This window comes from Nelumbo nucifera, chromosome 1 (genome assembly GCF_055504915.1).
Source record: "Nelumbo nucifera cultivar China Antique chromosome 1, China Antique-T2T, whole genome shotgun sequence".
In the NCBI taxonomy this organism is placed as follows: domain Eukaryota; kingdom Viridiplantae; phylum Streptophyta; class Magnoliopsida; order Proteales; family Nelumbonaceae; genus Nelumbo; species Nelumbo nucifera.
The window spans coordinates 9,660,655-9,683,402 of NC_142649.1; the positions used below are offsets into that span (position 1 = coordinate 9,660,655).

General features: G+C 39.9%; 1 protein-coding gene across 3 annotated transcripts in view; it reads left to right on the top strand.

The window, feature by feature from the left end:
- Positions 1-22,748, top strand: part of HOL3 (S-adenosyl-L-methionine-dependent methyltransferases superfamily protein) — a 57,770-nt gene that overhangs the window by 20,621 nt on the left and 14,401 nt on the right. The window contains exons 4-8 of one of the 3 annotated variants that reach the window (XM_010279499.3): positions 4,461-4,547; positions 19,104-19,204; positions 19,293-19,392; positions 19,664-19,710; positions 19,853-19,931. In XM_010279499.3, coding sequence (XP_010277801.1) covers positions 4,461-4,547; positions 19,104-19,204; positions 19,293-19,392; positions 19,664-19,710; positions 19,853-19,931 — 414 coding nt within the window. The remainder of the gene's footprint in view (positions 1-4,460; positions 4,548-19,103; positions 19,205-19,292; positions 19,393-19,663; positions 19,711-19,852; positions 19,932-22,748) is intronic. The other 2 variants (XM_010279500.3, XM_088896453.1) reach the window with 2 other exon arrangements.

The following is a 22,748-nucleotide window of genomic DNA, read 5'->3' on the forward strand; positions in this document are numbered from 1 at the left end:
GCAATTGGGCCTCAGAAAAGTGGAGGTGGAAGGGATTCCAAAGTAATCATCTCTTGGGCAAGAAATAACAGACATATTCCATGGATGCTCAAGAATGCTTTCAAGGAAATAGAAAGGGCTGCAAGAGAGCTGAATGCTAGAAGAAGTGCAAATAGGCTAGTTGACTCCCTTTCTAAACAAGGGGTAAATAGGCAGCAATTGTTTTGGGCATCTTTGTAACATATTGTTGGTTGTTGGGCTGATGTTATGGTGATTGAATTAAACTTGTAATGCTCAATTGGTGTGGCTAACTCCATTAAAGCTGAATTATTGGCTTTACTACAAGGTCCTAGGATAGCTAAGCAATTGGCCTCAGAAAAGTGGAGGTGGAAGGGATTCCAAAGTAATCATCTCTTGGGCAAGAAATAACAGACATATTCCATGGACGCTCAAGAATGCTTTCAAGGAAATAGAAAGGGCTGCAAGAGAGCTGAATGCTAGAAGAAGTGCAAATAGGCTAGTTGACTCCCTTTCTAAACAAGGGGTAAATAGGCAGCAATTGTTTTGGGCATCTTTGTAACATATTGTTGGTTGTTGGGCTGATGTTATGGTGATTGAATTAAACCTGTAATGCTCATAGTTGTCAAGGCGATGCCTAGGTGACAAGGTGCCCTTGGAGGCTTGCCTCGCCTAATCGCCAAGCAGTTTTGTACTTTCTATTATAAAATACATTTTTATTCTTTATTTTTTGAGATTATAATTATAAAATAGGCATTATTACTAAAATGTTCATTTTGTGTGTTTATATACTAATTTCTTTTTATTATTTTCTTATTTGTTGGGGTTTAATTAACACAGACATTGCTAAATATTGTGTTGAATCCTCAAGGACTTCAAAACCTGAACCAATAAGTAAGGTAGAACTTAAAATTTTGTCCAATCAAGAAATTTTCTCCTTCCATATCTTTTTTTTTTTTCGTCCCTTTCTTTTCTTTTCTTCTACCTTTTCTTCCATATATTCCATATGTTCTATTTTTTATTTTTTCCTTCCAATGGATTTTTCAATTTTCTTTTCTTTCTTCTTTTTCTTCTCATGAATATGTTGAGTTTCTTTACTTTAGCATGAAATTTATACTTTTCTTATGAAAATTATGAATAATTATTAAGGAAATATGATTATGGTACCTAGGGAACTACCCTAGGATTTATGTTTATTACTTAAAAAATCCATTGCCTAGGTGACTAGGTGACAAGGTGCCCCCTTGTTGCCTAGCCTCACCTTCACCTTGAAAACTATGGTAATGCATTTTCACATATTTGGGAAGCTAATGGGTTGGCAGATGTGTTAGCCAAGCCGGGAGCTAATAGACCATCCTTATTTTGTGTAGTATTGTAAACTACGTTGTCTTAGACCCCACTAGGGCAGATTCTAGAATTTGGACACCTAACCCCAATGGCATTTTCTCTTGTGCTTCTTTCTTCAAAGTCTTAAGTCAGTCCACCAGTCTTACCCTGTCCCCTTTTCCTATTGGTGAGGTTTGGTGCAGAGCTATACCTCCTAGGGTTGGTAGTTTTTGTTGAGAAGCCTATCTAGAAAGAATCAACACTGGTGATCTACTCCAAAAGAAGAGACCCAATACTTGCTTGTCACCTCAGTGGTGTGTTCTGTGCAAAGCAGACGGGGAGACTGGTTTTCACCTAATGGTGTCGTGCCACTTCGCGAGGTCGTTGTGGGTTTGGGCTTTCTCCTTGTTTGGATGTAGCTGGAATCCCCCATCAGACATGCAGGGCCTTTTTGCCCCCTCCTTCTTCAGGTGGCGGTTAAAAAGGGGAAGGACAATGTGAAGAGGACTAAGGGCTGCAGTATGTTGGACACTGTGGGAAGAAAGGAACTCCAAGATATTCTCAGAAACTCAGAGAGGGACAGCAGATTTGAGGACTATCATACAGTTTAGGGCGGTACAGTGGCTGAAATCTCTGGAAATATTCACAGATTACACTGTGGATGACATGTTGAGGAAGTGGGGTGAAATTGCAAGTCTCAGACCAAGTCAGTAATGAGTGTGGCTTGGACCCCCCCACCTAGTGGATTCTTGAAATTAAACTTTGATGGATGCAGTAGGGGAAACCCGGGACAATCAGGGACCGGGGGTGTTTTTAGAGATGAAAATGGGGTCTTCTCTGCTTTGTTCTCAGGCCCAATTGGAGTGGGTGACTCCCTTAGAGCTGAAATATGTGCAGTTATGGAAGGAGCTCGGAAAGCTAAGGAATTGAACATCAAGAAACTTATAATTGAAGGGGATTCAGAGGTGGTGATAGGGTGGCTGACCAAAGAACAAAATGATCTTTGGAAGTATAACAATGAGAAGAGGAAATTCAAATGGCTGGTGCGGGAGATGGAAGTTAAGACATGTTGGATTAAGAGATCAGCTAATTCCCTAGCTGACGGTTTAGCAAAACAAGGGGCAGAAAGGGATTCCTTGTTTTGGGCTAAGTTGTAATGTTAGTGTCCTTGTATCTTTGTATTTTCTTCTTTCCTTTCTTGAAGTTCTTTGTGACTCTTGGAAGATAAGTGTGTTTGTCTTCCACTTGTAAATTTTCTACTGATGAATTAATGAAAGTGTTATTGATAAAAAAAAAATGCTTTTTCACATATTTAATATAATCTAAGTTTCATCGATAAAAAAAAATAGTGAAAGTGATTAACAATTTATAAATAATTCAAAAGAATAATAAAATGTATAAAAATTATAATTGATCAAAATTATAATTTATGAAATGAATAAACTATTAAGAAAATGATTAAAAATTAAAAAGAGAATAAAAATTAATTTGTTATTATTAGTACATTATTAATCATTTATATTTTAATAATAATTTATTTTATATTAATCATATGATCATATCAAAAAATTATTGTTATTATAGATTGTAGCAAAAAAGAAGGAAAAAAAGTGTGTTTGGGTGAAGGGGGTTTGGATTCCAGGGTTTGGGGTCTTAATTCTGATGGTCTGTTCTCTTGTAAGTCTTTCTTGAATTCTTTGGTAGCCACTTCATCCTCTCCTTTCGCATTTAAAGAGCCAAAAGTGTGTTTGGGTGAAGGGGGTTTGGATTCCAGGGTTTGGGGTCTTAATTCTGATGGTCTGTTCTCTTGTAAGTCTTTCTTGAATTCTTTGGTAGCCACTTCATCCTCTCCTTTCTCATTTTAAGGAAGTCTGTTCCCTCGAAAATCAGTGCTTTCTATTGGGAAGTGTTTCATGGCTGTATTAATACCTGCGACTTGCTTCAAAGAAAAAGACCAACTTGGTGTTTTCCCCCAGCTAGTGCGTTCTGTGCAAGTTAAGTGGTGAAACTGCCTTTCATCTCCTAATCTCTTGCCCTCTTGTTAGCTTTATTTGGAATTGGTTTCTTCCCTCTTTGGATGCATTTGGTCTCCTCCTGACCGGTTGGAAGGATTGTTTAGCCTTTCTGTTTTTAGCTGTACTAAAAGGAGGGTTAGGATCTTTGGAGATGTACAAGAGCAGTGGTACTAAGGACAATTTGGGAGGAAAGAAATTCAAGAATATGTGAAGAGAAAGGAGCAAGGAAGCATTGGTAGAGTGGCACAATGGACAAACAGTTTAAAACTGTTTTCAAATTCTAAGGTTGAAGACTTTTTTAGGGCCTGGGCTGTTTTGCAGCTTCATCTTCTAGAAGACAGAAACCTGCTGAAATGTGGTCATCCCCATTATGCGACTGGAAGAAACTGAATTTTGATGACAGTTGTTTGGGTAACCCAGGCCCCTCAGGCATGGGGGCGGGGGGGGGGGCATTAGGGATGAGGAAGGAAAAGTTATGGCCTTATACTCCGGGACTGCTGAATAGGGCAATGTGGCAAGAGCAGAACTGTTAGCTGCAGTATACGGGGTCGAGAAGGCAAAGGAGCATTGATAGTCTAGTCATTGAGGGTGATTCGAGAGAACTGTAGTGAAATGGTTGAAGAAAGGGGAGGGGGTGACAATGGCACCTGAGGAATGATTTCAGGCGATCTAAATGGTTATCAAAGGACATGACAAGAGTTAAGTGGGTGAGAAGAACTGCCAACTGCTTGGCAGATGGTCTAGCTAAGCAATGGGTTCAAAGAACTCAATTGTAATATATGGGTTGACTCAGATTTTCTACAGCTGTGTTTTTTCCTTTTTCACAACCTCTTGTATTCTAGGGTGACATAAAAAATTAAAAATACTACTCTGCCCTTGCGGCACTACACTCCCCCTCAAGATGGGCATTAGATGTCAATCATTCTCAACTTGTTGCATATTCATCATGTCGCAGAGTACTCAACCCCCTTGTGAAAACATCAGCTAATTGGTCTTTAGAGTTGACATAGGGAGTCCAGACTTCTCCTTAATTGTGGGGAAGACTAAGAAAAGAAAGGAAAAGAAAAGTTTCAGTCTACTAATTGTGTGGAAGACTAAATTTATTTTGTTTGTATATCACAGGGCCATGATGTGTTTGCGATTGCTAGTCCCGAAAGATATGTTGTAGGATTGGAGATATCAGAAATTGCCGTTAAGAAAGCAAATGAGGTAAGAAAGTTTACTGAGTTTATTCCACTCTAATCAACTCTCCAAAAGAACATTAAATGAATCATCAAATTGTTTGCGATTTTCTTGGTTCTTGTATAACCAATATCATTATATTTTTTGAAAATGAGCGGATAAAATACCCATCATTTTTTTAATCTTTCGAATTTGCTTATATGGTTTGTTGTAGGTCGTTTTGATCAATGAATAGTTTCCTTTTCTTTTTATTTTGATAGGTAAATTAAGCTTAAAAGGGTCACTCTAGGTCTCTCAATAGCTATAAAGCACGCAAAGTAATAAACTAAATAAACAAAAATTGCAAGATTTTATGTGTGTTCATGCTTTGGTATCCATAGATGTACTTACAAGTTTAGAGCCCAACATCAATGTCTCCTCAAGCAAATGAATTACATGCTTCCTTTGTGATAAACATAGTTCTATCTTAGAGTATCTCAATTCATTACCTAGGAAATGCCATAGTTTTCTCAGATCCTTTGTATGAAAATTAGAAAATGCAACCATAGAAACCCCTATAACTCACTAAAACCCCTTCTCATCATTGCCTATAATCACAATATCATCATCATACACCATTAAAACAATATGTCCAGCCTTGGAAGTCCAGAAAAAAATAATAGTAATCTGACTGGCATCATTTCTTACCAAAATCAATCACTGCCTTACTGAGCTTATCAAACCAAGCACATAGGGACTGTTTTAACTTCAAGAATGCTTTCTTGAGCCTCAGACTTCCCTTGAGAAAGAAACCTAAGGAGTTCATTCTTGATGTCTAACTGGAATAGTGGCCAATGCAAGGCAGCAACAATAGCAATGATAACATGGAAAGAGGAAATTTTAGCAACATGGGAAAAAATATCAGTGAATTGCACACCATAAATCTGATTAAATCCTTTTTGCTACTAAGCATTAAGCCATTCAGTTGTACCAACAAGGAGAAACTTCACAATGTAGACCTATCTACATTGCTGTGAGATGGCCAGATTTAGGATTCAAAACTGTATACAAAGGAGAAATTGAACTAAAACATTAGGAGGCAATATCAAAGAAGCATAAGAAACTGTTAGCGTAGGGGTATTTCTGTCTTTATACTTAGATTAAGGTTGCTGATCTGTAATATTGTGTTAGAACTAGTGCTCCTTACTTAAATAAGGGCACCTGTCTGGCCGAATGGGAGTTATGTTCTTTGACTTCCAATTCGAACCAGATTTTCTTCTTTTCTCTCTCTCTCTTTCTTCCACCTTTCTACCTCTTTCTACGTGACTGATCTCAGACAAACAGAACTCCAAGGCAGGCCGAATCATAACATGGTATCAGAGCCACTCGAATCTGCCTAGATTTCTATTCTCTGCGCACCCTATCTAGGGTTTCTCTTGATTTTCCTGCATTCAACTGGAGATAAGGGAAAGGGCTGAAAAGGAGTGATCGCCCTCTCCTCTTGGAGGTTTCTATGACTCCAGTCGTGTCTTGTGTGGTCGGTTGCTGTGGTTTCTAAGATCGCCCTCCCCTAATCGATGAAGAGAAGAGGGCCGATCTGTGTGGTGCAATGGCTGTCTTGTGTGGACTGATTTTCTGCTCGTGTGGTTGTTCCTTCAGTGATAAGGTAGAAGATTTATGTGCATGATTTCTGTTGTGGATCAAATAGGAAGTATGTTTCAGATCATATGTTGGGGTTTCAGACAGTAGTGTGATAGGGTTTATGCTGTTTTTGTGTATTTCGAAGGAAGAATTGTGATCATATAGTGGTGAGATTTCAGGTAGCCGTAGGAGTAGGGTTTGTGGTGTAAAGAGTACACTTTTCAGCAACAACAAGTGCTGAAATCAGTGTGACGAGTGTGATCTAGTCATGTGCAGTGTGCAGAATTCAGTGGTAGTAGAATTCAACAAGTGTGCAGAATCGGTGATAACAGAATGGGAGATAATAGTGATTGTAAACCTAATGTGATGGTGCCTACAGACTACCTGAATGTTCAGATGACCTCCATTAAACTAAATGGAGAGAATTATGTGCCTTGGGCTAAATCTGTCGAAGTCTTTCTAAAGGCAAAGAAGAAGGTAAAACATATAAGAGAGGAGAAACCTTCCACTGACTCTCACGAGTATGAAGACTGGGAGCAAGAGGATGCTCAGATCATCACATGGTTATGGAATAGTATGGAACCCAGGATTAGTGTAAACTTCATGTTTCTTGACACTGTCAAAGATGTATGGGACCATGCGAAGAAATTGTATTCAGGTCAGGACAATACAACCAGAGTGTATTAGCTGTATCAGGAGTACTTTAATCTGCAACAGGGCAATCAGAGTCTTGAGGAGTACTATGCCAGTATGAGAAACATACGTAATGAGTTGAATGTCTATCACCCTCTCACTTCTGATGTCAAGATTCAGCAACAACAGAGAGAACAACTTGATGTGACTAGATTTTTGGTGGGACTGAAATCTGAATATGAACCAGTACGGGCTCAGATGGAGGATCAGCTCTCCCCTCTTTCGAAGAGGTATTTGCTCGACTCCGGAGGACTTCTATCGGATCTACTAAGAACTCTAATATCTCAGATAGATCTGCCTTTGCTGTGTCGAGAGGCCGTGGTGCTAGAGGTGGAGCTCGGGGAGCTCAGTCTGGCCGTGGTGGTAGTAGTGGTCCGGTGTATGGCCGAAGTGGCAATGGTGGGCCTACTTATAATCGTGGTGGTGGTCGTACTGGCGGCAGAGATTCAGGGGGAGTCCGTGGTAGAGGACGTGGCTCAGGCCCAAGGAGGTGCACTCATTGTGGTATGGATGGACATACCATTAACTATTGTTATGATCTACATGGTCCACCCTCAACCTGGGCCAATCATGTCGTGACTAGTGACACCAGTTCCAGCTTTAGACAGGAGAATTGTTCATCTGATCAGATAACTCCTACATCCACAGATGGTCCCATGAAGGAAATGGTGTGTTCCCCGTGATGAATATGAGAGGTTTATCCAATCACAGCAGAACACGGGGACTTTCGCTCACTCAGGTATGGCTTGTTTGGCATCCACACCCAATCCCTGGATCATTGACTCTGGAGCCTCCGATCACATGACTGGAACTACAAGTGTGTTTTCTTCCCTATCTCATTGCTCAACATCACAATCCGTCACCCTTGCTAATGGTTCCACATCCTCAATTTGTGGTGTTGGTAATGTTGACCTAGACCCTGTATCCCTCTCTTCAGTTTTGTATGTTCCTAAATTGCACTTTTCTGGGAGGTAACTTGGTGACATGGAAAAGTAAGAAGCAGACAGTTGTGGCAAGAAGTAGTGCAGAAGCAGAATATAGGGCTATGGCGCATACTGCTTGTGAATTAGTGTGGCTAAGGAACCTTCTATAGGAAGTAGGGTACAACATCAATACTCCAATGAAGCTCTTGTTGAGCAAGAGAAAGAAGAGGAAGAGAAGATGGAAGAAGAAGAAGGAAGAAGAGAGAAGAGGCTGGCGGACTTAATGCCTCAAAAGAACTTGCTTCATGCGAGTGAAGCATTTGTATTTATACTATACTGGCCGTACAACACAAGTGCTATAGAAATTACAAAAATACCCCTGCGGGCACTAAATTTGTGTACAGTACATACAATAACATCTGTCAACACTCCCCCTCAAGTTGGAGCATAGATATCAATCATGCCCAACTTGTCATAGAGATCTTGATGTCTGGAATGGTTTAGCCCTTTTGTAAAGATGTCTGCTAGTTGGTCTTCAGAGTTGATATATGGAGTGCATACTTCGCTTGTGATGACTTTCTCTTTGATAAAGTGCTTGTCAACTTCAATGTGCTTTGTTCTATCATGTAGTATCGGGTTAGCAGCAATACTTATAGCTGCCTTGTTATCACAGAGTAGAGTCATGGGTTTGTCCACTGGAAAACCCAACTCACCCAACAGATTCTTTATCCACATACCTTCGGCTACTTCGTGTGTCATTGCACGGTACTCAGCTTCAGCACTAGATCTAGCCACCACCGTTTGCTTCTTACTCCTCCAAGTAACAAGATTCCCTCCTACAAAGGTGCAGTAACCACTAGTAGACCTTCTGTCACTTTGAGATCCAGCCCAATCCGCATCTGTATAAATTTCAACTCTCAAATGTCCATGCTTCTGGAATAATAAGCCAGCACCAGCGAACTTCTTAAGATACCGCAATATCCTCTCTACTGCTTCAAGATGAGTGGTCCTAGGTGCATGCATGAACTGGCTGAGGACACCAACAACATATGCTATGTCTGGACGGGTCATAGAGAGGTACAACAATCGCCCTACAAGCCTCTGAAATTGCTTCACATCTTTAAGAGGTTCACCTTGGCTGTCACTTAACTTATGGTTGGGGTCAATGGGAGAGTTAGCTGGCTTAACCTCAACCTTTCCAGTGTCCTTAAGCAAGTCTAGGACATATTTCCGTTGGGAGATAAAGATACCCTTTCTTGATCGGGCAACCTCAATTCCAAGGAAGTATTTGGCAGGTCCTCTTTCACTTCAAACTGAGTGGCAAGGAAACCTTTCAAACTTTGAATTTCATCCTTCCAGTCACCAGCAACAATTATGTCATCCACATATACAATTAGGGCAGCCATTTTACCTTCTCCCCTTTTCACAAACAGTGTGTGATCTGACTGGCATTGCTTGTATCCCCTCTGCTGAACTGCAGTATGAAATCTGCTGAACCAAGCTCTTGGTGATTGCTTCAGCCCATATAAAGACTTCTTTAACTTGCACACTTTCTATTTATTTCCTTGAACCAGAAAACCGGGGGGTTGAACCATATAAACTTCCTCTTCAAGGTCACCATTCAAGAAGGCATTCTTGATGTCGAGCTGATGTAGATCCCAATTCAGATTAGCAGCGAGAGAGAAAAGTACTCTAATAGAGCTCATTTTGGCAACAGGGGCAAAGGTTTCTGCATAATCAACTCCATATACTTGAGTAAACCCCTTTGCCACTAAACGAGCTTTATACCTTTCCATGGTTCCATCAGCCCCATGCTTAACAGTGAACACCCATTTACATCCAACTGGATCCTTTCCCTTAGGGAGATCAACAAGTTCCCACGTGCCATTCTTATGAAGAGCATCAATTTCTTCCTTCATGCATTTGTCCATTCTGGTACTGAGAGAGCTTCTGCCACATTCTTGGGAATACGGATACTGTCAATAGAGGTAAGGAAGGCACGAAATGAAGGTGAGATGTTCTCATAGGAAACAAAGTTGGAAATTGGGTGTTTAGTGGTGCACAACCTAACACCTTTCCTGTGGGTAATAGGAAGGTCAAGATCATTAGCAACAGGGAGGTCAGGACCATCATTGGGAGTCAAGTTACCTGAGTGAGTATGATCTTCCCCCAAGGAGTTTGATGGCACTTGAGGTACAGATTCTGGATTCTCCACAGCTCTTGAACTTGGTTGGCCTTTATGACGACGAGAAAAAACACGGAAAGGTGGAGGATTAGGAAGAGAAGGGGGAGAAGGAGAAGGATTAGGAAGAGGAAGAGGAGGAAACTGAACCAGTTTCTCCTCATGCCTACACTCTCCCTGAGGAGAAACAAGAAAGAAGGGCTCATCTTCAAAGAAGGTAACTTCCATGGAGACATAGAATCTCCGAGAAACAGGATCAAAGCAATGATACCCTTTCTAAGAGAATGAGTAGCCAAGAAATATGCACGGGATAGCACGAGAGTCCAATTTCCCTCGGGTGGGAGATAGGTTTTGGACAAAGCACCGACAACCAAAAACACGAGGAGGGATAGAAAGAAGAGGGGCCTTAGGGAAGAGAAGTTGATGTGGGGCTTTGTACTCTAACTAACGAGAGGGCATTCGGTTAATGAGGTATGTAGAACAAAGAACAGCCTTAAGCCAAAATCGTTTGGGAACATTCATATGAAGTAGTAAACCCCGTGCCACTTCAAGGAGGTGTCGGTTCTTCCGTTCAGCCACAACATTTTGTTGTGGCGTGCGGGCACAAGAGCTCCGATGAAGTGAGCCATGTGAAGCAAAGAACTCCGTGAGGTCACTATGAAAAAACTCTTTTGCATTGTCTGACTGAAATATTTGTATCTCGGTCTGAAATTGGGTGAAGATCATCCGCTGAAAATCTTGGATAATTTTTGGTACTTCCTCATGGGTTCGCATTGGGTATACCCAAGTGTATCTAGAATAATCGTCAATGAAAGTAATGAAATACTTGTAGCCACTCTCATAAGGTAAAGTAACAGGGCCCCACACATCAGAATGCACAATGTGAAAAGAAAACTCAGATTTACTATTTTTTTGAAGGAAATGAGTTCTACAATGCTTGCTTAACTGACACGTTTGACAAGAGAAATCAGAAACAGGCACTGACTTACACAGTTTTTGAAAAACAACTTTCAAGGACTCAAAAGACAAATGACCCAGGCGACAATGCCACAAATACATTTTACTCTTTCTGAACTAACTCATAGACTCTGTAATATGAAGGCCAACCGTATTCTCTAGCATATAGAGTCCATCAACCATACGTCCCCTACCAATCGTCCTCCCTGAGGCCAGATCCTGAATCACACGATAGGAAGGGAAAAATGTCACACAACAGTTTAAGGAATTTGTAACACTAGTGACTGAGAACAAATTCATAGGAAATTTTGGAACATGAAGAACATCAAAAAGTGTAAGTCCGAGAGGAAGAGAGAGAGTTCCCTGACCAACTATGGAAGTGTATGATCCATCAGCTAGTCTCACTTTATCTCTTCCAGAAAGAGGGTGATAAGTTTGAAATTTAGAGGACATACCAGTCATGTGTTTTGACGCTCCATAATCAATGATCCATGGAGAGTCAAGGTTGTGAGAAGCAACATGGAAAGTTGTGGCAGGATTACCTGACGTGGATGCAAATGAGGTTGTGGGAGGAGCATCCATCTGGCGAATTGTTCTACCATAAAGCTCCAGATGGTCACGAAAGGAGTTTACAATATCCTCCCTTGGGTCAGATTCAGAGTAGCTATGTTGGCCTTGTGGTGTTTGAGTCACAGTAGAAGTGGAGGGCTGATTCTCCCAAGTAACCATGTTGGCCATGTGGTGTTTCTTGGTACCTTGTTGCCCGGGCCTTTTAATTACATCTGAGCCTTGCTTCTTAGGAAGATCTTGAGCCCATTTTGGTTTCCCATGAAGATCCCAACAAGTATCTTTGGTGTGCCGGGGCTTCTGACAGTTAGTGCACCACAATTTCTCCTTATCTTCTGTTTTCTTCTGGAGATCCCCTCTCCTGGAAGAAGATCCACCACTAGTAGAGGCACCCCCTTTTACCGCCAACACAATTGCATCCCCTCCGGTGCTGTTCATCAAGTTTCTCCTGCTCTCTTCAAACTGGACAAGAGCATAGACCTCCTGAATTGATGGAAGATCCTTAGAACTGAGAATTTGTACTCTAATGGATTCATAGATAGGATTGAGACCATGCAAAAAGGCAAACACTCTTTGCTGTGAGACGAGTTTCTTATACAATTTGGCATCTTCATCACACTACCAATCAATATTCTGGTAATGGTCCAACTCCTTCCAAACAGAGGTCAAGTCAGAGTAATAAACTGATAAACTCCTCTCCCCCTGTTGACAAGTAGATGATGTTGCTTGCAGTTGATAGATCTTGGCATAGTGTCGTAGTTCAGAATATGTAGATTTTGCCTGTTCCCAGATCTCATTTGCAGTTTCAGCCCACATGAAGTTCTTCCTTATTTGTGGTTGCATGGAGATCAAGAGCTACGACATAACCATACTATTCTCCTGATCCCATCTATCATGTTCAGCATTTTCAGAAGGTGGTTCTTTGATTCTTCCATTTATATAGCCTATTTTTCCCCTTGCAGTTATGTATAACTTGATCCCTCTTGACCACTCTAGGTAATTTAACCCATCAAGAGGAACAACAGCCATAGGGAAGGATAGGTCACTGCCCCCACTCATTCCATTCAGCATTGTGGAGATTCCGGATGTGGCTGAATCTTCACTATTCATGATTCCAGGTTTAGGAGTACACAAAACCCAAGGCACACTGCCTTACAGAGCTTCTACAGTCCACAACTAGGCACTTGCTGATTTTTCGGTTTCACAAAGAACCAAGCACAAACACTGCAGCTGCAGTACTAGTTTGTATGACCTACAGTTTGTAGGAGTCCACAAAACAACATACGAACACTGCACTTGCAGTGTAACCAGGTCTGAATGACCTACAGTTTTACAACTTTCATGCAACTTCTCAGTAGGAACAGAAATACAAAGTGGTAGTTCACCACACACCTAATCGGCTGATACCAATTTCAGGGCAGCCGAACAGTCACTGAGTGTTTAGGGCATCAACAGTTACTTAGAGTAGCTGAATAGCAATAACACACAAGAGAAGAGAAAAAAAATGTAGCCGAACAGTCACCCTACTCAGATTTTAGGGCATTAACAGTCCATCAAAAAGAGCAAGAAGAGAACAATAAAAAAAACTTCAGTTGAGTACCAGGTCACCCGAACAGTGGATAGGCAGTGCACTCTTGGACACCATCTTCTCTGCAAGCCAGAACCCTTCTTCGTACATCAGGTGATAATTTTCTACAGTCTTCTCAGCCGAGCAACTACAGATACCAGCACCTGGGCTGGAGGATGAAAAAAACTTCGTAGCAGAACCCTTTTCTGCGCTAGGAAGTTGAACAATCAAGCTGATTCTACTCGGCATTGGAGACTAACCGCAGCACTGGAGAATGATTTCTCTTTCTTGCCTTCGAACATCAGGAATATAGTGACCTCAGCTGGTTGTTTTCTAGGCCTGGACGGTTCCGCTCTGATACCATGTTGAGCAAGAGAAAGAAGAGGAAGAGAAGGAAGAAGAGAGAAGAGGCTGGCGGACTTAATGCCTCAAAAGAACTTGCTTCATGCGAGTGAAGCATTTGTATTTATACTATACTGGCCGTACAACACAAGTGCTATAGAAATTACAAAAATACCCCTTGCGGGCACTAAATCTGTGTACAATACATACAATAACATCTGTCAACAGCTCTATTGTGACAATCAGGCTGCAGTTCATATTTCTTCTAATCCGGTGTTTCATGAAAGAACCAAGCACATTGAGGTTGACTGTCACTTTGTGAGGGAGAAGGTGCTGAATGGAGAGCTAGACACTGCATATGTTAATACAGGAAACCAGTGGGCAGACTTATTTACAAAAGGCTTGAGTCGGGAAAGAGTGGACTACATATGTAATACTCACCAGCTTGAGGGGGAATGTTAGCGTAGGGGTATTTCTGTCTTTATACTTAGATTAAGGTTGCTGATCTGTAATATTGTGTTAGAACCAGTGCTCCTTACTTAAATAAGAGCACATATGTCTTTTCCATTAATTTTAATAAAAAAAGCACATGTCTGGCCGAATGGGAGTTATGTTCTTTGACTTCCAGTTCGAACCAGATTTTCTTCTTTTCTCTCTCTCTCTTTCTTCCACCTTTCTACCTCTCTCTACGTGACTGATCTCAGGCAAACAGAACTCCAAGGCAGGCCGAATCATAACAGAAACAAAGTGGATAAGTGGATGATTAGTACATGATCTCTTACTCTTCCAAAGTGTGATGTGGAGACCAATATCAAAGGAAGGAAGCATCTATGTATCAGGACCATCAAATGTAGGAATAGATGATCGCTGTGTATATGTAATAGGTGGCTTAGGAGGTAACCCTGAATATGATAGCGCCTTGTCAAGTACTAGAATGGGTAAAGGTATGTTATACTCAGTAGTAAGAGTGGAACTTGAAAAACATGGAGTAGGCTCAAACATAGGAATAGATGACCATTGAACTTGAGCAGATGATTGTTGTGTATAAATACATGTAATAGGTGACTTAGGAGGTAATCCTGAATACGATGGTACCTCATTAAATTCTAGAATAGGTGATGGTATATTAGACTGACTAGTAAGAGTGGAACTTGAGAAATATGAAATAGGCTCAAAGAAGTTGACATCGACGATAAGGAAATGGTGGCATGTTAGAAGATTATAACATTTATAACCTTTTTTTTAGTTTGGAATAAACAAGAAAATACGTTTTTTGGAGAAAGTATTAAATTTCATTAAATAAGATAACAAACATGTTAAAATGAGAAGATGTACAAGCACAAACAAGGACTCTCTGAAGAGATTACATTGGTGAGCAATCACTATACAAAGAATTCCTGTGAACCCCAAAGATCAAGAATGGAATAAAAAGACAAGCAGAATAGACACACTGAAAGATTCATTTTTCTTTCTTTTTCTTCCCCCTACCTTTCTTTTCTTTTCTTTTCCTTTCCATTTTTTTTTAATTTTTTCTTTCTTTTTCCTTTTTTCTGTCTTTTTACGTGAGGTGTGCATGAGGCGTATGCCTTTAGCATGCTTCATGATAAAAGCATACGTACACCTCAGAGGTGTCGGCGTCTCTGGCATATGCCTTAGGGCGTTTTGGGGGCACCTCGCCTGGAGGCACGCCTCCAGGCATATGCTTCCCACGCCTTTTAAAACATTGGAGAGAACAAGGGGTTGTCAAGGAAAAGAAATAAACAAGGTGTTTTCTCTTCTAAAACTAAGAAAGGCACATGATTTATAGGTAACATAAAATGAGGACAATATCTTTGTGAACACACATCTGGAGGAGGAAATCCCTAATGACTTTTAAGAGGTGTCAATTCTTGCTCGAGTAATATAGACATGAAGTTTAATGTTATATATCATGCTTATAAAGAAGTTATAAGGGGGATGATAAATATTCTTTTTATTATCGGACTAAAGAAGACACATAGTATAGTTAAGTCGAGTCTTTATTTCCACAAAAAAAATATTTGAAAAATGAAAACAATTTGGGTCTATCTTTTATTAAATATAACTACTTTGTCTTACAATGATCATCTAAAAAGTGACAAAATAAAAAACCTGAATAAGATAAAATAGAGCATGGTCTCTGAATGAACTTAGTAAAAAGGACATGACACATGATTTACAACTCTGGATGGAAATGAAACTCTTCAATGTTTACTGAAGGAAGCATTTTTTGTATGCTTTACAACAAAGGATGCCCAAGGTGGAAATGCTGCAGCTAAGAGTGATATTTAAGAAGATGACCGTAGGATTGTACTCTCCAAATCACCATCAATATAATATAATATAATATAATATAGTCTTTTCTCCATCAATCTACTTATCTGCTTTAAGTTCTGAAACAAAAAATGAATGGAACAGTGTAAGACAAATAATTAAGGGATTTAGTCAATTTGCTCATGGATATAAGATGAAAAGGAAAGTGAGGGATATAAAGGATAGGAGATAAAGAAAACTAAGATGGAATAAATACTGCCTGTTTTCTAGTGCTGAAGCACAGTGGCTTCATTTCCAAGGTGGGCCCCACACAGAGCCTATAATCTATGTTTTGTGAAAAATCTAGAGAGCCCAAATCCACTGTCTGTAAGTCATTTTAAGGGCTGTCCACTTCAGCCTCTTTCAATAGCTTATTTGGAGCACTTGAAAGCAGCTGAACCAGCTTGGCTGAGTCTTCAGCTATCCCTCCCAAATGGGCCCATAGTGCCAATGATAGAAACAGAGGAGGAGGTTTAATTAGCAAGAATGGCATACTGAGAAGAATTAGATACTGGATGTAATTGAATAAGTAACTTGGAAGTCATGTGATTAGACACTCTATACACTATATTTGACAACCCATGGAGCTCATAATGGAGAGACTCCTAATAAGCATAAGTAGTGGTCTTACTTTACAACTCAATATGTCCCTCATGTCCAGGATAATAGCATACATAGGTCCTATGAAGAGCCTTACAATTCTCACTATTATGGTCCTTTGGGCTGCAAAGAGTGTAAAACCTGTAATTCGTGGTCCTTCCACGACCACAAAAAGCACCACAGTCAAGGTTCAAAATATCAATCGGCCTGTATCAAGGTTCATTTGTCCCTTTTTTTTAGTTTTTTTGTTCAATCTGGTTCAGAGGGGTCAGTTTAAGGCCCATCTACCCTCTGAACCATGGTCTGACCCAAAACACCCCCTGTAGGGGCATATCGGGAAGAACCCAATACGATATGTATTGGCCGATAAGTCCAATACATATCGAAATTTTGAACCTTGACCAAAGTTGCCTTGGCCATTACTCCCAGAAACTATTAAGGCAGATGATTAGGCATGGAAAAAGCATGTGACTCCAATAAACATCACCCTTCTCAGATGAAGAAAACATCCTTTATAGAAGACAACTCTTGACTACTAAAAATTTGTGATCTAACTAGCTTATACTTAGGCTTAATCCCAATAAAAATTTTGCAACATAAAAAAATCACTCATTTGTTGGTTCATCACAATAATATCATAGGTAATAGGCTGGTACATATTGAGTTCTCAACACCCCATTATCTTAGAATAATAGTATTCAAGTACTTTATCTCCTTGCTGAAGAGTAAAGAATGGTTGAAAAAACTGATAGATCCATTTAATATTGTTACTCTCTTAGTACATCTTCCTTACTTTGTCTAGAAGTGTCTAAAGAAAGACAAACTATCACTAATTTATTGTTCTATGGATCCACAGTCAAATTTTAATTTGCACACTTTTGTACTCGATTCAAATTACCAAATTCCAAGTTCTAGTCAGTCGAGCACTTATTTTTTCCTTTGGCAGTTAAGAATACTTAAACAAAATTTGCACAAACTGTATAATTACTTACACTTAAATTAATGGAGGTCATTTGGTTGAGTAGAAAATCCAGCGACATCATAATAGCAGACTTGGAGTCCATTTTCACTTGTCCTTTCAAGACAGTGATCACAATAATGTTTTAGAACTCGGTACTCCACACAATCACAAGGGGTACCAAATACCCTATTTCAACATAGAATTTGCACTCACGGACCTGCCAATGTGTAATTCATGCTTGAAGAATGATAATCATCGCACCAACTTACAAAAATTTCTTTGATAGAAATCATACTTCTTATCAAAGACTGAATTGGCAAGCAAGCACACATGTGTCTCATGATCTGCATTAGATTTTCAACCTTGGTTCCATGAACAGTTGAATACTATATAGGGAACCACATCACATTTCCATCAGATAACTCGCAAAAAAAAGGAAAAACATTATGGAAAAAAGAGAAGAGGTTACTGGGTATCAGTCCTTGGATATTTCCCAAGTAGAGGAGAGAATGGACTGGACAATAAATAAGAGAGATTGAAAGAACTAACAACAATAGAAACCTGCTTTGATACAGTGTTTTAAAAAGGTACACCTCAGGCGCGATTAAATTAATGGAGGTCATTTGGTTGAGTAGAAAATCCAGCGACATCATAATAGCAGACTTGGAGTCCATTTTCACTTGTCCTTTCAAGACAGTGATCACAATAATGTTTTAGAACTCGGTACTCACAATCACAAGGGGTACCAAATACCCTATTTCAACATAGAATTTGCACTCACGGACCTGCCAATGTGTAATTCATGCTTGAAGAATGATAATCATCGCACCAACTTACAAAAATTTCTTTGATAGAAATCATACTTCTTATCAAAGACTGAATTGGCAAGCAAGCACACATGTGTCTCATGATCTGCATAAGATTTTCAACCTTGGTTCCATGAACAGTTGAATACTATAGAGCGAACCACATCACATTTCCATCAGATAACTCGCAAAAAAAGGAAAAACATTATGGAAAAAAGAGAAGAGGTTACTGGGTATCAGTCCTTGGATATTTCCCAAGTAGAGGAGAGAATGGATTGGACAATAAGTAAGAGAGATTGAAAGAACTAACAACAATAGAAACCTGCTTTGATACAGTGTTTTAAAAAGGTACACCTCAGGCGCAATTAGGCACATAGATGAAGTGCATTTTAAGGCATACATCTCACTTGAACCCAAGTGCAGCTCCTTTCAAAAGGTGTGTGCTTGGTGTGCCTTGTGCTCAGGCACATGCCTATTTAAAATATGCATTTTTGTTAGTGTTTTTTTTTTGTAGAAATGTAGATTTTCAAGTGTTTTACACCTTTGTAATGGTTTATCAACTTCTATGTTACCTTTTATTATTGTACACTAGTAATGGTCTATGCACTTTTAAACTAAAAAGACAAAGACCTTTCAAGTACCTGAAGCCTTAGTTCTTACAAATAAATCTCAAATAGCAACTTTTAAATTAAAGAAGCAACAATAATACAATTAATATCTGATATCTAATCCTAAAATAGAATGTAACTGCAACTAAAAACAATAAGGATACCAGCCGGCCCATACTCGCAATACATAGAATTAAGTAGACAAACTAATGAATTGGCATGTATTACCTACAGTTTCGGTCAGTAAAAGAGTAGTTGTGTTTTCCTGATTACCCGAAACATTGAAGTATACATAGTAAATTCTCCACAACTATTCTAGAACTTAATCTGTGGTACTAACTACTACTTTTTTCTGTTGGTACTATAGTGCTAACTACTTTTTGAGTGACCTTTCTCTAACAATTTGTACAAAAAATGCCAAGCCAGTTGTATTCCTCATTACCAAATGCAAATTACTTCGCCTTTTTGAAGGAGGACTTCTTCACTTGGCATCCAACTGAGTTATTTGATCTCATTATTGATTATACGTAAGTTTCTACCTTGAATTTGTGGTCGTTTACATGCTTAAGGCATTTTATATTTGTAATGTTAGCCTTTATACTAAGAAAAGTGCAGGTTCTTTTGTGCAATTGAGCCATCTATGAGATCAGCTTGGGCAAGTCAGGTTCGAGATATCTTAAAACCAGATGGAGAACTCATAACTATTATATTTCCGGTGAACATCATAGTCCTTTTCCCTTTTTCTTTTCATTCAATTTGTTAAGTTTCCTTTAAAACAAGTGAGACTGCCTTGATGTGATTTTACATACTGCCTTACTGAAAATGGAATGTCATGTCCTTCAAGTGATTTTAGGTTGAAGTTTCTATATATTAAACTCTCAATAGTGTGTATAAAATATTTTTGAGTTTCTCATTTCCATCTTAACAATTTACCCATGCCATTGGTTTCAAGTAGTCATGATGAAAATCTACTTCTTTGTTGGCAGATTAGTGATCATGTTGGTGGACCTCCATATAAAGTTTCAGTGGCTGAGTTACTCTCCAGTTTACCTTTTTTTCCCTAGTTCTTTATAAATTCATTGTCTATTAATCTCCAATTTACCTTTTAAAAAATGCATCTGTTTTTTTTTTTCTTTTATGATTTGAACAGTGATTAATACTTGGCATCCTTGCAGCTACGAAGAGGTGTTACATCCTCTGGGCTTCAAGGCTATTTACATGGCAGATAATGAGCTAGTAATTGGACCTCGCAAGGTATATGCAAAATTTGGACATCTGGTAGATTTTTTTGGCCTTGCATCCAATCTCTCACATGCATGCATGTACGGATGCATGCACATACTCTCATACATATGGTTTATTGTAGTAATAATTTTGTCACCAGCCTAGTTTGTACAAGAGTGTGTAACCGACCCCACACCCCAAAGAGTCCAAATATATATATGTACACATTTACATAAAAGCCCTTATAGGACTAAAGAAGAAGAAAACACAAAAAATGTACAACATACAACTAGGACTGGGACTGTGATGGCATTACGACTCTTCACAAATTTATGGTCAAGTTTTCATGTAACTATTGTTGTAAGGCTTACTTAATTTTTATTTTATAGCTGTTGTTAGTAGGCTGTTAGACAGTTACAGTTATTGTTCTTCTTTCTTTTTCCTTATTATTCTGATTCTAGGATATGCCGCCAGGGGCATACTTGTAATTGCTGATTCTTTTATGAAATTAATATAAATAGAAAACTGGCGGCAGCCAGTACTGACTTTTTCCTCTTAACCATACCTCTCTCTTCCTCTCTCTCTCTCTCTCTCTCTCTCTCCTAATCCCCACGAATCACCACATGGTATCAAAGCAGGTTTTCTGGGTTGAAAAAGACCTACTATCCCTCCTGCCCTATTCTTAAAAAAGTGTTTGGACGTGGCTGTTTCTGCAGAAACCTTAGCAGGTTTCTGGTGGCAGTTTTTTTTTTGGGAAACCTAGCAATTTCTGGCGGCAGCTTTTGTGATTTCTTTTTCTTGGCCGTAATAGCAAGAAAACCCTAGTTGGAGAAGGGTGATGCTGGTGCAGACTCCTCTGTTCGATGCTGTGAAGTCAAGTTCAGATTAGCACCTTCATACAAATGCTGAACAAGTGTGTTTTTTGTTTCAGTTTGTCTCAGCCTTCTTTGGCCGATGGTGCGTAGGGCTCATGCCTTGATTATATAGTTATTTGTTTAGACGTTGGATGGTTAGAGTGTGTGAACTACAGTCAGACCAATTGTGGTGGTGCTGAACTGATTACCAAACTGGTTTATTGTTCTGTTTGGACGTTGTGTTGACTGAACCCCTTGTTCTCAGCAGTATTTAGTGTTCTTTTGCTCACATTCTAGGAGTAAACCCTGAGTTGCTCACATTCTGATTGTGGCGGCTGTGTTGTTGGGTGGTATTTAGACTGGTTTTCAATAGTATTCGATGGCAAGTCATGAATTAATCGAGGGCTACACCAACCCGCAGCACAGCGGGTATGGGAGGTGAAAACATGGTTTTTCCCATGCCAATTACCCCTTTAAACGGTCTGAACTACCTGGAGTGGGCTAAGAGTGTAAAACTCTATGTCACGGCAAGGGGTAAAGCTGGTTACATCAATGGAAGGGTGAAAGAACCCAAGGGTGAGACGGCTAAACATGATAGGTGGGACCAAGAAAACAGTATGGTGATGTCTTGGCTCCTCGCAGCCATGGAACCTGATGTGAAAAAGAATTTTATGTGGGCAGACACCGCCAGTGAGATCTGGGAATAAGGCCAAAACTACCTATTCTGAGCAAAGGCATTACGCCAAGGTTTACCAGTTGCAAGCTGAATCCTCAACATGTAAACAGGGAAACCGTAGCTTGTCTTCATACTATTCAGCCCTTACCTCCATATGGAAGGAATTGGACCATTATCAGGCTATTAGAGTGGAAGCACGATGGTGATGCTAAGGCCTACAGGAAGCTGGTCTCTCAACAACGGGTGTTTGCTTTCTTGTTGGGACTGAACCCTACATATGAACCGTTGAGGGTGCAGATCATAGGAAGAAAAGAGTTGCCTACGGTTCACGAGGTATACTCCCTTGTCCAATCTGAAGAAAGCAGGTGGAATGTCATGGTTACAGCTGAGGGGGAGCAACAAGTTGCCTTGGCTGCAATGAATAATAGCTCCACGGGAAAGAAAAGTGACCCTAAGAAGGCGGATGATAAAGATAAGTTGTTTTGTACCCACTGTAGGTGTTCACGACATACACGTGACACTTGTTGGGACATCCACGGGAAACCCAAGTGGGCAGCAAAGAATCAAGAACAGGGTAAAGGTCATTTGAAGAAAATGAGCACAACACATGTGGCAACCCAAGATACTCAAGTTGCTGGTAGTACCCGAGACCATCCTAATAAGTCTGACCCCAAGGAGGATATAATGAATTCCTTCAAAGAGCACCTGGAATCTTATGGTAGGGTCTTGCGGAAAATGGACAACTCAGTCACTGGTACTCCCTCTACTTCATTTGCATCTACTTCAGGTAATATGGCTTCTGCGTTCCATGTCACTCCACAGATTCCCCTTGGATCATTGACTCAAGGGCCTCCAACCACATGACCGGTAAGCCTAACTTATTCCAGTCTTATAGCCTTTTGTCAGGAAGGGATAGAGTGAGACTTGCAGATGGCTCTTTTTCTTCCTTTGTAGGCCAAGGATCAATATCCCTTCCCCATGGCCTTAACCTGAATTGTGTATTGCATGTCCCTCAGCTTCCCATAAACTTGCTTTCAATTAGTAGCATTACAAGCTCCTTGAATTGTAGTGTGACATTTTTTGCTGACTCATGTGTTTTTCAGGATCTAACTTCTGGGAGGACGATTGGTAGAGGAAGCCTAGTGGATGGTCTCTACATTCTCAACAACAAAGTTGGTCTCTCGGTGTCATCCTCAGAGTCGCCATAGTCAGTCAAATAAGAGTCAAATTTTCTTATGGCATAGTCGTTTAGGTCATGTTTCTTTCGAAATAATAAAATCTTTGTTTCCAGTTTTATTTAAGTCATGTTCAGTGCCA